This window comes from Mercenaria mercenaria, chromosome 13 (genome assembly GCF_021730395.1).
Source record: "Mercenaria mercenaria strain notata chromosome 13, MADL_Memer_1, whole genome shotgun sequence".
Taxonomy (NCBI): domain Eukaryota; kingdom Metazoa; phylum Mollusca; class Bivalvia; order Venerida; family Veneridae; genus Mercenaria; species Mercenaria mercenaria.
In genome coordinates, this window is record NC_069373.1 from 45,047,181 (window position 1) to 45,062,658 (window position 15,478).

Consider the following 15,478-nt stretch of genomic DNA (forward strand, 5'->3'; position numbering starts at 1 on the left):
GCACTATCTTTTGTACGTTATTCACATGTAAAATTCAATATACATGTAAATGTCCAATTCTAAAATACAACTAGTGGTGTTTAAAACAATGTGGTCCTCGTAGATTGATTTCAGCGCGTGTTTGACTGCAATAATATATATTTGCTTCTTTTCTCTCCATTAACCACGATGCTTGAAACCACGGCAATGTAAGTCGAAACCAAGATGATGAAACACATAGTCACGATAATTAAAGTCGAAAGTCGATACCACGGTGGCGAAAGTCAAAAATTCGAAACTGCTCTTTGTCAAATACACGTTTGAGAGAAATGACGCACTCATCGCTTTAAAAAGTACATAAAACTGTGTATTTTTCAATTACAATATATATTTTGAACAAAAAAAAAAAAGATGTCACGAACACAGGAACACGTCTTGATACAGAAAAGAAGTCCTTAGAAATGATGTAAGACATATACTAACATAAACATACTACAATCATTATTTGAGATTTATACAAGTCTTACAAAACAATATAAAAGATAATATCAGTTGAAAAATATAAATATATAGGAATGAGTATTAAAACTATACGATGAAAGTAAAGAATTACACGATAATAAACAATTACAATTGCAACGTATATAGTTGACACATATTACAAGATCCGATATAGTCTAGAATAAAAGTGGTTCTTTTTTGTACCATTTTCATTGCAACAAATCTGCATCAACTTTGATAACTGATATGAGCAGGCCCATTTGTACCAGTTGGGTATACTGTAGGATCTTTGAAAGGCTTCTTTATCACGAGCATATAAACCAAAAATGCCGCTACTGCAAACAATGCCACGCCCCCTAAAACTCCGCCTACTATTGCCCCTGTGTTGTTGTTGTTGTTCTCCTCACATGTAGGTTCTTTGGAGACTTGTGCTAAAATTTAAACAGGCATGTCATGTTTAACTACACGTGCATAAAAATTTACTCGAGACGTTATATACGGTAAATAATAAAGTCATTGAATTTATATGTATTACATCTCTTCTACAACTATGGCGTCATCATATTTACAACAAATCATAGGTATCATTTTTAAACGAACGTGTATGCTTGCTATAATTAGAATTACTTTCGTAGTAATATATATATTCCATGCGCCGACAGGATTCTAAATGGCGAGGAAAGCCTATCAAATTCCTCTTTCTAATATGTTTATGGATTCGAAACACTGTCATCAAAATTATGATTCTCACATACTCCTATCATGCTTGTTATCCAAACATTAAAAAAAACTTTGTAAAATGCAGACAAAAGGTCCTGTATTTTATTGTCTTAATTGTTCTGTTGGTTTAAAATGGCAGAGCAAAGTCAATACATTAACTATAAACTAAAGATCTGAGTATGCGGAATAACCTTATAACCGCTAAAATGAAACGATGGTACTTACCCAGAGGGTTGTTAGCAGCAGGCATTTCAGTACCGTACAAGATCAGTTTCCAGGAGTCCAGACCAAAAACTTCATATGAAACAAAAACAAAATTAACACAAGAATATTTCAAACATAACATTTGGCTTTTTCGGGGGTACAGTTTTATGAAAACGCACACCTCTCTGTGTGAAAATAGTTGTACACTTAAACAGAGTTTAAATCATGTTTTTTTTCTGTCTTGTCCACAATGTCAAAACAAAAAACACCCTAAGACTTCATGTCCTGTTCTCTTCCTCTATTTGAAAGGAAGGGTTTGTCTCCTGGCTTACGCTTCTTTTGTTTCGTTCTATTGTATAAAATGTGTTCCTGATACTTGTACTAAAATACTAATCGATAGATATCAGTGTTTTCAAAATTGATACATTATTATTTGCAACCTACGTTACTTAACGCACCATAAAAAGTATAAAAGAACAAAAATATACAACTTCAGTGTTGTTATTATTTTATGTCCTTTGGAACCATTAAGTCCGCCGGAGTTTATTAATAAGTAATAAGAGTTCCGCTTAAAAAGATAAGAAGGGTGTGAGCGATGTTTAACCTCTCATAACCTCTCAAGAACAGCACAGAACAGTCTCAGTCAAGCCAAGTATATTTTTAAAGATTTTATATAATCCCCGGAGGGAGAACCCATTGTTTTTTGCTATCTCTTACCTGTTGTTGAATCAGTCGTTTCAAGTTGTAATGTCCATGTCCCGGATGCAAGTTCACCCCAGCTATGAACTGTCATAAAAGTCCATTCTGTACTGCCATCAAAGGTGTCAAATCTTCTTGATCGTAGCAGGCGACTTTTGGTACCAGACGGCGATATCAGTGTGATCTTATAGATATACAATTATGCATTACAAATGAATGTTTATTCTCAACCTATGGTTTATTTGGTAAAATTGACTTAGTTTACATTGTCGGTATTAAGAGGACAGTGAAAACCTACTTACTGCGCATAAGCATGGAAATTACCTTCATGGAACTTCTGTATGCAGCTTGGAATGACATGGTAACATCTACATGCACATGATAGTGTACACTTATTGAGAATAAGCATGGAAATTACCTGCATGGAACCTCTGTATATAGCTTGGAATGTCATGGCCACATCTACATGCTCATAATAATGTACACTTACTTAGGCATAGGTATGCAAATTAGCTGCATGGAACCCCTGTATATAGCTTGGAATGCCATTGTCACATCTACATGCTCATGATAGTGTACACTTACTGAGCATAGGCATGCAAATTACCTGCATGGAACCTCTGTATGTAGCTTAGAATGTCATTGTCACATTTACATGCTCATGATAGTCTACACTTACTGAGCATAAACATTGATATTACCTGCATGGACCTCTGTATGTAGCTTAGAATGTCATGGTCACATCGACATGCTCATAATATTTTACACTTACAGAGCATAAGCAGGGAAATTACCTGCATGGAACTTTTGTATGTAGCTTAGAATGTCATGGTAACATCTATATGCATATGATAGTGTACACGTACTGAGCATAAGCATGGGAATTACCTGCATGGAACCTCTGTATATAGCTTTGAATGTCATGGTCACATCTACATGCACATGATAGTGTAAACTTACTTAGCATAGGCATGCAAATTAGCTGCATGGAACCTCTGTATGTAGCTTGGAATGCCATTGTCACATCTACATGCTCATAATAGTGTACACTTACTGAGCAAAGGCTTGCAAATTACCTGCATCGAACCTCTGTATGTAGCTTGGAATGCCACTGTCAAAATGTCATTTACATGCTCATGATAGTGTACACTTACTGGATATTATCTGCATGGACCTCTGTATGGTGCTTGGAATGTCATGGTCACCTCTTATGCTCATGATAGTTTACACTTACTGAGCATAAGCATGAACATTACCTGGATGGGGCATCTGTAAGTGAATTTGAATGCCATGGTCACTTCTACATGCTCATTTTAGTGTACACTTACTGAGCATAAGCATGAAAAATACCTGCATGGAACCTCTGTATGTAGCTTGGAATTCCATGGTCACATCTACATGCTCATGATAGTGTACAATTACTAAACATCAGCATGAAAATTATCTGCAATGAACCCCTGTTTATAGCTTGGAATGCCATGGTCACATCTACATGCTCATGATAGTGTACACGTACTGAGCATAAGCATGCAAATTACCTGCATGGAACCTCTGTATGTAGCTTGGAATGTCATGGTTACCTCTATGTGCTCATGATAGTGTAAACTTACTTAGCATAAGCATGAAAATTATCTGCATGGAACCTCTGTATGTAGCTTGGAATGCCAACGTCAATGCTACATGCTTATGATAGTGTACACTTACAGAGAATTATCATGAAAATTACCAACATGAAACCTTTGTTTGTAGCTTGGAATGCCATTGTCACATCTATATGCTCATGATAGTTACACTTTCTGAGCGTTAGCATGAAAATTATCTGCATTGAACCTCTGTATGTAGCTTTGAATGTCATGGTCACTTCTACATGCGCATGATTGTGTACACTGTCAAGGCATAAGCATGAAAATTACCTATATAGAACCTCTTTATGAAGCTAGGAATGTCATGGTCACATCTGCATGCTCAAGATATTGAACACTTACTGAGCATAAGCATGAAAATTACCTGCATGGAACCTTTGTATGTAGCTTGGAATGCCATGTTCACATTTACATTCTCATGATATTGTACACTTTCAAGGCATAAGCATGATGATTACCTGTATGGAACGTCTGTATGTAGCTTGGAATGCCATGATCACTTCTAAATGCTCCTGATAGTGTACAAGTACTGAGCAAAAGCATGAAAATTACCTGCATGGAACCTCTGAATGTAGCTTGGAATGTCATGATCACTTCTACATGCTCGTGATATTGTACACTTTCAATGAATTAGCATGATAATTACCTGCATGGAACCTCTGTATGTAGCTTGGAATGTCATGGTCACTTCTACATGCTCAAGGTATTGTACACTTCCTGAGCACCCATCGCTTTCATGCTCACTTATAACATAGACTCCGTTATTAGAACTTCTGTTAACGATATAAAACTTTTGTAATAAGTAATAGCACTAATGCGATTTTGAACACACATATACAGCATATTTGTTTTTTTTCCTGTGTCATGATCGAAATAGTTCCAGCGAATGAACAACAAATGAATTTATGACGCGTGTAGTGTATCAATAGGTGAAAATGTAAATTTATTTCTGAAATTATAGTACAGTAGTTCAATTTATTTTATCAATATTGTTTACACTGAAAAAAATGGTGTAAACGTTAGTGACCATTTAAAAACATGTGAACATTTGTAAATAAAGATTACAATTTTAACCACTGGAAAGCATGAAGTTAACGCACGCATTCATCTTTTCTGACCATAAATCTCCTTAAATGCTATGACTGACACGATTTCATTGTTCTATGTCATCCATTTAAGATAAACGGTTCCTTAGCATATATGAGAATCTTCAATAAAATGACCATATGGAAAAAACATTATTTTCTATTAAATTACCAATAGACTTGCGTCATACGGTTTTTAAAATTCCTGAAAATTAGTTTATTTGATGTTTGGAAAACTTTGTTGAATAGCAGTTGAAAGTTGGTATCTCGAATTTGTTTTACTTTGAGATAACCGAAATTCGACTTAAAAGTGTTATTTTGTACACGAGTTTTTGGGGCGAGGCTTGAAATTGCTTTCGAGATAATCGTACTTTTGGTATGAGCTAGTTCGAGATATCGAATTTCAACAATTACAGAAATGAAAATCGCGTACCTGTTAACAACTACCATTTCACTTTCACACATAACTTGTGCTGGAACATTCCGCCAGTTCAGAGCAGCATCTAGCATAGCTTCTGCATTCATCATACCAAAACCTACACCATGACTGACTGCGATTTGAGGTAAAGAAAACAGGGAAAATGACATGAACGATGTATTTGTTTACTGTGATGCGAGGTTAAGACAACAAGAAAAAGACATGAACGATGTATTTGCTTACTGTGATGCGAGGTAAAGACAACAAGGAAAAGACATGAACGATGTATTTGCTTACTGTGATGCGAGGTAAAGACAACAAGGAAAAGACATGAACGATGTATTTGCTTACTGTGATGCGAGGTAAAGACAACAAGAAAAAGACATGAACGATGTATTTGCTTACTGTGATGCGAGGTAAAGACAACAAGGAAAAGACATGAACGATGTATTTGCTTACTGTGATGCGAGGTAAAGACAACAAGAAAAAGACATGAACGATGTATTTGTTAAAAACGGAGCATTTCTAACTTATAAGGATTGTTCAATTTTATCTTATTTTTTTCTAATTTTGAAATTATTTAAAAACTTGCTTAACTCATTAAATATAGAATTATATGAAAAACACGTCAGTTTTATCTATTTTAGATCAAAAAGTATTTGAACATAACTTCCTTTGACATTTTCCTGTTTAGACTGCTTTCATTAATAAAACGACCAACAGAAAGTAAAATATTTATATACAAACTTTACAAATAAATGGTAAAATGACTATCAAAGAATGCAACAATTGTTCTGTAATAAATGGAAAATAACACGAGATAAAACCAAATTATCGTTGTTTTCATCTATATATGTATCGTCCAATTAAGAAATAATGTAAAGCAAAAGAGTGTATAACACTATTTATGCACGATGGGCGGTTATATATCGGGTTTAATGATTTCACGAGGGCACAGCCCGAGTGATATTATTTGTACGACGTATTACCGTCCGAGTATATAAATAGAGTTAGAACACGGTACATAAAATATAGAAGCGCTCATTCTTGGTCGCAACAAAAACATTGACGTTGTCAGGATACTGGTTATATGACCCAGGGAAGTGCCTACGCCTTTAGTATCTTGAACAATGGTTTGGGTCCAATCGCTAAGGTGACTATGTCTTAGACTAGCTGACAAACGATGTAGATTGTCCTTTGTTAAAACGTAGAGCTGGTGAGACCAAATATCTCATATATAGAATTTTCCTCTGGCTACCTTGCCTAAATGATTCGTGTACCAATGATTCGTAAATGATTTCTTATTATGAGCTAGACAATTTCAGGGATCAGGCAAATCACTAAATGTTTCAAACTAATGATCTTTAATTAAAAATGATTAGCTCAAACTCCTATAGACTGGAGAATCTATACTTGACTAGTCTTTTTGTTGAAGTTCCCGTCAGACAATGTCTTTGAATAAACAACATACGAGTCCTATCGCATAGATGCTCGGCCTCTGTCCTCTCAAACTCTATATAATTGCCCTGACTCCTGGATGCTCAGCGCCTATATGCTATCATATGTAGCATTCAACTACCATATAGGTATTATCCCCGATGCCTTGGCTGTACTTCGCCAATAATGCTGAACCGTCTATAAGCTGGAACTCTCCTATCTCAGTAGATTACCAAACTCTGGGTCTCTGTCTCAGCTTCCCGATGCTCAGCCTATATATGCTATCGTCTATAGCGTTCAATTACCTTTAAGGTAAAACTCCTATGCGCTGGCCCTATAGCTCGAAACCTTATCGAAATTCTGCTACTCTTCTTAAGTCTAAGAACTTCCAAAGTCTTCTTTTTAATCATTTATCCGCCCTGACAGGGTAACTGCAATAGTCTCCTTCTCAAGATACTGGGATAAATTATTAGTTGAATCCTCGATGTGTCTTCTTCAATCGCTGGATACCGAATGCCTTCTCTGTCATCCATCTACCTATTTATACCCCAGCAGACGTGCTATTTTTAGAACTTGTTTCTGATTGGTCCAAATTTTAACATAACGTTTTACAACGAGTACTTGCCTTATCAAATATCTGATTCCCTTTAACTTTTGTATATGACATAATGTGCGAAGCTGGGACCCAGCCATCCACATAATGAACCCAAATCAGCGACAAATGACCCAAATTCTATTAATTACAGCAATTCAACAATAATTATAGCAATGACAACATGAAAAGGGAGTCAAGCACTATCTGTGCTTATGTGTTACGTTATCAATATATTAAATATACAAATTATTCTGACTGACGTCAGCACACGTTAACGTGACGTCACTCAAGCGTAAGCGTGTTTTAACAGTGACAGGCATATTAGAATCCAAAATAACTCTTAACAACACAGAAACAAACCTTTGTAGCCAGCGCCATTAGTTTGCCAGTTGGCTGTGATAAGTCCATCCCTAGTTGATGTCTCAACGATCAAATGTTGTACATCTCTCCACGAGAGAGTTGGACTTAAAACGAAATACAGACATCATGTTATTTCAGTACGACGTCAGGGTTATACTATAACAGGATTTTCTCATCAGATAGGATTATTTCTGCACAACGTAACGCAAAGATGACAATGTTAGCTTTTTGTACAAGCAGAGGTTTGCCAGCGGCCCTTTATTATGCTAATGTTTCACATGACTGAGACTGAGAGATCGGTCAAGTACATGCACTGGTATACCATCGACCAATATCGCCCTCGTTCAGAAAGAGTCTGCTAAGTTTTGTATATTGCAAAGCTGGATTCAATGCATTTGCAATTGCTCGCACTGAAATCAATATGAAAAAGCCTTCACAGGATTCAATAACTTTGGTCTTTTTCGTCTTTTTTTTCTAACGTAATACCAACCAGTCGAGACGGACCAGAAAAAGGATATTATCATTCGTTTCGATAAATGCCACCTTATTTATGATCTTATTTTCGTCACTTGGACGCAAGAGTGTTGGAGTGAGAACGAGTGCTATAATGCAGTAAGAATAGGGCAATCGTATGAGCAGTTTGGCCATTATTACTGTAGAACTATAGGTATTTACGCAAAACTTCGAGCCTCGATTATTCAAAATGATATACACGGGTCGCAAAGGCAGAATCAGTCGTGTCCAGCACGATAAAGGGGTATATATAATAGGTAGACGTCATTTTGTTTAGGATCAAATAAAACAAAGGTCAAAGTCTCTGGATTCAGACTTTGTAATGAAGGTTAAACGTCATATTTTCACTGTATTTTTGTTCACCTGACTTCAAGTAACCAAGTAATTGTATACTTTATAACTAAGTTTATATCTATGAAAATTCGGCCACAGCTTGCGAATAGAGACAGTATGCGAAAGAGCGAAAACAAGCCCGTATCCACGTGCAAATTTTTGCAAATGTGATAATCAAGAAAGATCTATACCCTTATTTCCTCATGCTGACATATTATTTACTTTGATAAATCATCATTTTTAACCTAGTCGAACGGTGGCAACTAAAGACAATAGATGGTATTTCTACCTTTTGGAATCAATTCTATAACAATTTATAAAGTTATTATTTTCTATAAATAGTAAGAATCAATTCCTATATAGTAACTATATCTATATATAGTAACTACTTACTTAGCCTCCAGAACGAGGGCAATTATTCCTGCTGCCATAGGACATGACGCAGATGTTCCCTGGAATAAATCGGTGCAACCCCCATCTGTAAATGTGGAAGCCTAAAAGGGAGAGTTTAAAATGATAAAAGCTTATTTTAACCAATCGTTTGTAAGACAGCAAGGGTACAAAGAATGAATATCTAAGAAATTCTTTGACTATAAATACTCTCTCTCTCTCTCTCTCTCTCTCTTATATGAATATTCATGGTGGAACAATTAGCACATGTGCTACGTCATATCCTTAATTCAGACAGTTGAGGACTTGTCAGTGATGGAAATATCTGACTCATTATTGTAACTGCTTTGCGGTAACGGCACTCTGTCAAGTTACTGCAAAAAAAAGTTGCCTCAAGCCAGATATTTCCATCAGCATTGTCTACCAAGGATATATTTTTATACTGTATTCTACAATTAAAAGCAGTAATAAACTAAAAGTATTCCTTTTCTTTTAAGCACTATTTTATAAGAGTAGCGTTTGAATTTACGCATTCATTCATAAATTATAGTACGAGTGTCATCGTATACCCAGACATATAAGACGAGTTAAACCAGCACCAGGAAAAACACTTGAATATCCAGTCTTTCATGAAAAAAAATAATTAAAGTCACAAGGGAAAAAGCTGTCAAGGATTTTCAAATATAATATGCAAGTATCACTGTTTGCTTACAATAGTGAGGTCAGGGCTATCTCCACTGTACGTTCCCACCATGACACTGGAGCATTCCTCCGAATAGAAAGCTAGCGCCTGGTCCCGACCTATACTTGTCACAGATATGGTGTAAATGCTGTTGGCATACCCATCACAATTACAGTCATCATATATACCACCGTTGCCAGCTGCCCATGTATATATAGCACCCAACCCATTGCGGCCCTGAAATGTTTTATGTCCAATTTCATATCATCAAAGCCGAGTTTTCTATCTATTATAGGCCTTATGGATACACGGAATAGTGTTCAAAATATTCTACAGTAATCATCTAAATAAGATGTTGTTCTGCTCTTGTACCCGGCTCCATTGAGGATACTTACAAAAGATAGGAACCAAGGCATGTTTTCCATTGTCTTAAATATTTATCACGTGACAAATCTCTCTACACCAGGTCTTACCTATTGAGTAAAAATATTTTCTAAATATTCATGTATAGCACAATTTTCATTCCACCCGTTAGAATATGCAAAATAACTTCTGTGTAAAAAGGTTGTAAGAGGAATATGGCCTAAGTCTTTAATTTTATCAATTAGACGTGAGAATCATTCTGAATCCTTAACTTTTATCTGAAACACGTTTCAGTATCATGTTTGTTCACTTTAATTATTTATAGATGCATTCAATGTGCTAATAGTGTATATTTCTAGACATTCATTCTTAAGTGTTTATAAAGGAATTGCACCTTTTAATGTACTATTTAACAAAAAGTGTGACGTGCCGGGTACATTTGTGTAAATATTGTTTACCTCATTCACAGCCTGTTTAAGAGCAATTTTAGCTAATTCGCCAGGTCCTGCAAAAATATCCCCTGTGTCAATAGGGCCCCAGCTGTTGGAATAGATATCTGTTCGTGCAAGGTCGTGAACCAGTGCTAAAGACTCCCCAAAATCAGTGAGGCCATAGAAGGTATCAAAGATTTTCACGGCTGTAACAAACAGCAAACAAAATTAATAGGAGAAATGGGAGTGAAAATTACCCTGAATAATATGTGAACATAAATTATTTACTTTGAAAAATAATGATGAGAATGCAAACATAGCGATAAGTAGCATCACATATTTTCAGAATAACTTTACCACAGTAGACCAAATAACACAACTTCGTCAACATTCCGATTCATTTTCGGCTTAAACCTTCCTCTTTGGACTTGAGCTTTGGTATAAGGAATTGCTAACTTAGTTGTTATGTTTGAAACTTTTATTTTTTTCTAAAATCTACAATAACGTACCTGCAAACTTTGACATATAGGCCATTCCAAGCACACACTCGTCATTCATGACGGCTGAAGATATTCCTGCGCACAAAGTACCATGACTGCAGAAGAATTACATTTGAGGATAAAATATTTGAGCCGTGCCATGAGAAAACCAACATAATTGGCTTGCGACCAGCATGGATCCAGACCAGCCTGCGCATCCGCGCAGTCTGTTCAGGATCCATGCTGTTCCCTTTTAAAGCCTATTGGAATTGGTGAAACTGTTAGCGAACAGCATGGATGCTGGTCGCAAAGCCACTATGATGATTTTCCCATGGCACGGCTCATTTTACTACAAATTAAAATAAAATGCCTGGAGGATAGAAACAATGTTAGTTGTATGATTGATACAAGTAGGATTGTTACATGATGCATTATATAAATTGCTGGTTCATAGTTTATGGTATTGACCAGGTAGGGTAGTAGTAAAGTTCTTAGTTTTGACTTGCTAAAGTCACAACTTAAAAAAAATGAAATTTTATTTCTGATGTCATGTAATTAACCCCTTACTGAATGACCTGCCATACAATAGCAAAAAATATTCAATAATCAAAACTGTTTGCACTTAATCCTTCGTTGCGCGGATAATGTTTGACTATTGACCAAGAAACCGTTCAATTGCTTGTGCTGTTGACCAGTCTATAGTTCAACACTAATTTTGCGGGGTCAGACTTGAAGAAAAAATAATGAAAAAATATCTCTGTTATCATGTAACAAAACAATTTTTAAATGGATTGCCAGTCAATAGTAAAAACTATTTGCTCCTCTTTCTTCGAACTATTGAATGAGAAGCCATTTAATAAGTGATGATATAATAACTACAAATAACTCACTAATCCGTTCCTGTGTGATTGACATACGAACTGTTACTCAAATAATCGTAACTTCTAGTCTCGTCCTGAAAAAAAGTAAGTGTGTGTTTGTTACAGTATTTACCCGTCTGAAAGGCAAGCCATGTTTAGATGATGAGGCATCTACTTGCATTAAACATTAGTACTTTCCGATTACTGGCGCCAGGCAGATAGGCAATCGGTAACTATGATTCAACTCATTCAGGCCTAGTCCCCTGAAAGTCCGTGATAAGAGATAAGCGCTCAAAGACGGACCTCTTATAAATGCGTGATAATAACGATATAGTGTAGCTGGCGGCATACAAACCATTATTGCATACCAGACGGTATTTTTACCGGTGCTAGTAAAATCCATCCCCGGGGTGTAAGATGACTCTCGTGCTGTAAATGACGCAGAATCACTTGCCGCTATCAGGTTAAATGTTAATTAGTGTGTTTTAAACGCGCACGCATAAACTGTGCAGCTGCCGTTACAGTGAATATACACTTATTGTAATAAAGAATGAAACTCTACTCGTACCTGTATAGGGGCGAAAATCTTTAAACTCCCTTCTTATTGGCTGTAACGTCACACCGACACAATTTATAGGTCATATGTCGACTCTCCAGCTATTGATTGTGGAGGATCACACCGGGGGCTTGCCATGTATTAATACATCACCTCTGTAGAACCTACGAGCATCCATAAGGCAACTGAATGAATCTTTCATAGGAGAATTCACCGCCCCGAGAAAGGTTCGAATCCACATCGGTGAGAGGCAAGTGATACGTAGTCAGCAACCTTTAACCAATCGGGCAGGAGGCCAATTAACCTCAAAATAATCTCTCTGTCAAAACTTCATTTATTTTATCATTTAATTAAAATCAAAAATTACTAATTTGGAAGCTGAACGTACATAATTTCCCACAAGATCCGGATGATCAGGCTCAACACCGTCGTCAAGGACGCTGATTGCTATCCCGTTTCCAGAGAAGCCCCGTCTCCAAGAACCATAAACCCCCATACTGGGAAACGTATCGTCGTGCTGGAATATATAATAATAAAGTTTCCAGAACCATGCCTTAAAACAGGATTCTAACATGGTTCGATTTGATTGTCATTTAAACAAAGAAGAAAAACCATGCTATGTATATTCTGCGATAAACAACGGTTGACGCGCGAACCGGTAAGAGAGCATAATTATGACATCAAATTGCCGGATGTAGTCCGGTACATTTATTCCCGGGTAAATGAAGTTCAGAATAATATTTATTCTATAAAAAATATAGTATGCTTGTTTCTGTTAAAACACGCTTACGCTAGAATGACGTCACGTTAACGTGCAATGACGTCAATGTTTTTGTTGCGATCAAGAAAGAGCTCTACTATATTTTATCTGTTGTTTTAAATTAAGAGCATACTAGAATTCTTAATTAAAATATTTCAATGGGCATGTAAGAATAAAAACAATCAAGGCCTTTTTTGAAGTTTATCGTGTTATTTTACCACGGTTCATCGGTCAGATGCTTCAAATGCTAATGCCCCCGTGGTCAAATTCCTACGCATCTGAACTCTGAACCGTGGTAAATTAGACGATAAACCACTCGGAGGCCTTGATTATTTGTTAAATAATGTTTTAAAGGACTTACGTAGTAGACTTCTTTTGAAATAGTAGTTCATGATACTCACCACATGCCACATTTGAGGCCAGTAACTGTCGTTTAGTACACTCGAATCTGGGAACGTTGATTTCGCTGTCCGATTCAAATACCTTAGTTGGTGTAAGTACTCAACCTGCATATTAATGAGATATTTATATGAAAGGGTTTACAGCAGAGCTATTTGTATTTGGTGAGAAAATAACTGTTACAAAGATAAGATAACTGATAGAATCATAACTAGCAGTATTCGTGTTAAATTACGTATCACACTTAACAATTTATCAAACGCCTAGACGCTTTAAGAGTTCAACGTTTTACTATCACGTGATGTAGCCTGGTTCGGCTTCAGTCCTTGTCCGCGTGTGAACTGCCATATAGCTGTCTGCGTTTTGGGCTTGAATTTTTGTCCCCGCTTCCTATTTTGTAAGGAAAGTTTAAGATGTTTTATTTCATAAATCCTTGTTGCTAATATTGAATGTTTTTAATCACTCAATAATTATTATTTCTCACTGAGGAGTTATTTAGAATTGATATATTTTGATAATGATATTTTCCATTGTATATTTCTTGCGAAAAAGTAGCGTAGAGTTATCTCATTTCACTTACTAAGCCTGTTTCCAGACTATATTTTTTGTTTGTTTGTTGCGTCCAGAGTCACACTGACATAATGTAGATAGTATGGCGACACTTCCTGCTTTTGATGGCGGCTAAAGACCCGAGGTACTCCTCCAGGCATTAGTTCAAGCGTGGGTTGGCACCTGGGTACAGTCAGCGATCTTCCGTAAGCCAGCTGGGTGGCGTCCTAACATGGAGAATTCTACACCCTATGAGAACATTCTGACCCACAGCTTATGGGCTCCTACCCAAGCTTTGATATAAAGACAGAAAAATAAAATCCATACTTTCACTCACCTGTGAATGTCTAGATAAATCTGCAATTGGCGCGTCTTGTTTTCGTGTTGGTGGTTTAATCTCCGTTCTTCTCAAAACAAAATAGCCTCCGGACAACTAGAAAGAAAACAAAACTAAACTTTTCTGGTGTTTTTCCAGGATTTTTTTTTCAAGACTGCGCTTTCTCAACTGTCTCTGACATTCAGTACAGAGAATTTCTTTAATAAAACGGTATAAATGGTTAAAAAGATTTTAATCCAACAAACGTTTTTATTCAAATATTATTGTCTTTTTTGTTTAAGATTGAATCTTCTCATCAATTGGTCCGTTGTCACCTGACACTCCTGTCCTGTTAGAGAATTACTCTTTTTATATGTAAAAATGATCAACCAATATAGAGTTAGTACAAGGAAGAGATGATTTTTAGGAATTTTGAGTTCAGTACAAAAATGAATTTTTAAGCATGTAGTACATCAAAAATTGTAGGTGGAATGCGGATTCCATTTTCGTTCTGTCATAGCTTTCGTGTGTGTCACTTGCTTCTTCTTCAGTGTAACATCGTTTTCCCTATTTTACTGACATTAAAATTTTTACTAAGTAATACAGGTTTATTTACCAAACAGAGTTCTTTTTAAATTTTTTTAGGCGCAATAAACCTTTGTATATAATTTCCAAACCTCTGCTAAGATCTGAAATCCATTGTTTTCTGCGAGAGACTTTGCACCTGGTTGTCCACCATTAGTTTTAAGAAGCCATTCGTTGCTATAGTAACCTTTTGGTCCTCCATATGAGTCGACATTCTTAAAAATGATGAAATTAAGTGTCACTAAAAAGAAATACGCTAAAGGTACTTTGGAAGCCATATTTTAGGCCCTAATGTCCGAAATATTAATTTAGATGCGGTTGCTAAATCTGATATCGCACTTAAAATAAGTAGATTATTTCCCGTATTGCATTTAAGACAAAAATATAGTCTTCATATCAGGCCATTACACACAGACGGTCATCACACAAATGATCTGTCTAATAAGAAATAGAATTTGCAACCGCATCTTTCGAACATATTTATGACATACTTGTTTTCGAATATAGAAGGCCGTAAATAATACTGTTTGTTTTCCAATTAAAAGGTAATAAAGTTTCGTTTCGTAATTAGTGTAGTGGATTTTTATACTTATTTGAATGATAAAATAGAACTTTAGTCTT

At 36.1% G+C, this 15,478-nt stretch overlaps 2 protein-coding genes across 2 annotated transcripts; both read right to left on the reverse strand.

Annotated features, from left to right (window-relative positions):
* Window positions 1-400: 400 nt before the first annotated feature.
* On the reverse strand, window positions 401-2,275 carry LOC128547659 (uncharacterized). Its single transcript, XM_053520712.1, has 3 exons — window positions 2,122-2,275; window positions 1,426-1,494; window positions 401-911 (listed from the first exon to the last, which is right to left on the reverse strand). Exons 1-3 carry the CDS (start codon window positions 2,195-2,197, stop codon window positions 709-711), a joined length of 348 nt encoding a protein of 115 aa, XP_053376687.1. The 5' UTR covers window positions 2,198-2,275; the 3' UTR covers window positions 401-708.
* A 1,058-nt stretch (window positions 2,276-3,333) lies between these two features.
* Window positions 3,334-15,267, reverse strand: LOC123530383 (proprotein convertase subtilisin/kexin type 6-like). Its single transcript, XM_053520852.1, has 13 exons — window positions 14,950-15,267; window positions 14,294-14,389; window positions 13,410-13,514; window positions 12,637-12,765; window positions 11,723-11,787; window positions 10,863-10,948; window positions 10,381-10,559; window positions 9,590-9,796; window positions 8,881-8,981; window positions 7,642-7,745; window positions 5,265-5,382; window positions 4,393-4,519; window positions 3,334-3,372 (listed from the first exon to the last, which is right to left on the reverse strand). Exons 1-13 carry the CDS (start codon window positions 15,133-15,135, stop codon window positions 3,334-3,336), a joined length of 1,542 nt encoding a protein of 513 aa, XP_053376827.1. The 5' UTR covers window positions 15,136-15,267.
* Between the last annotated feature and the right edge of the window lie 211 nt (window positions 15,268-15,478).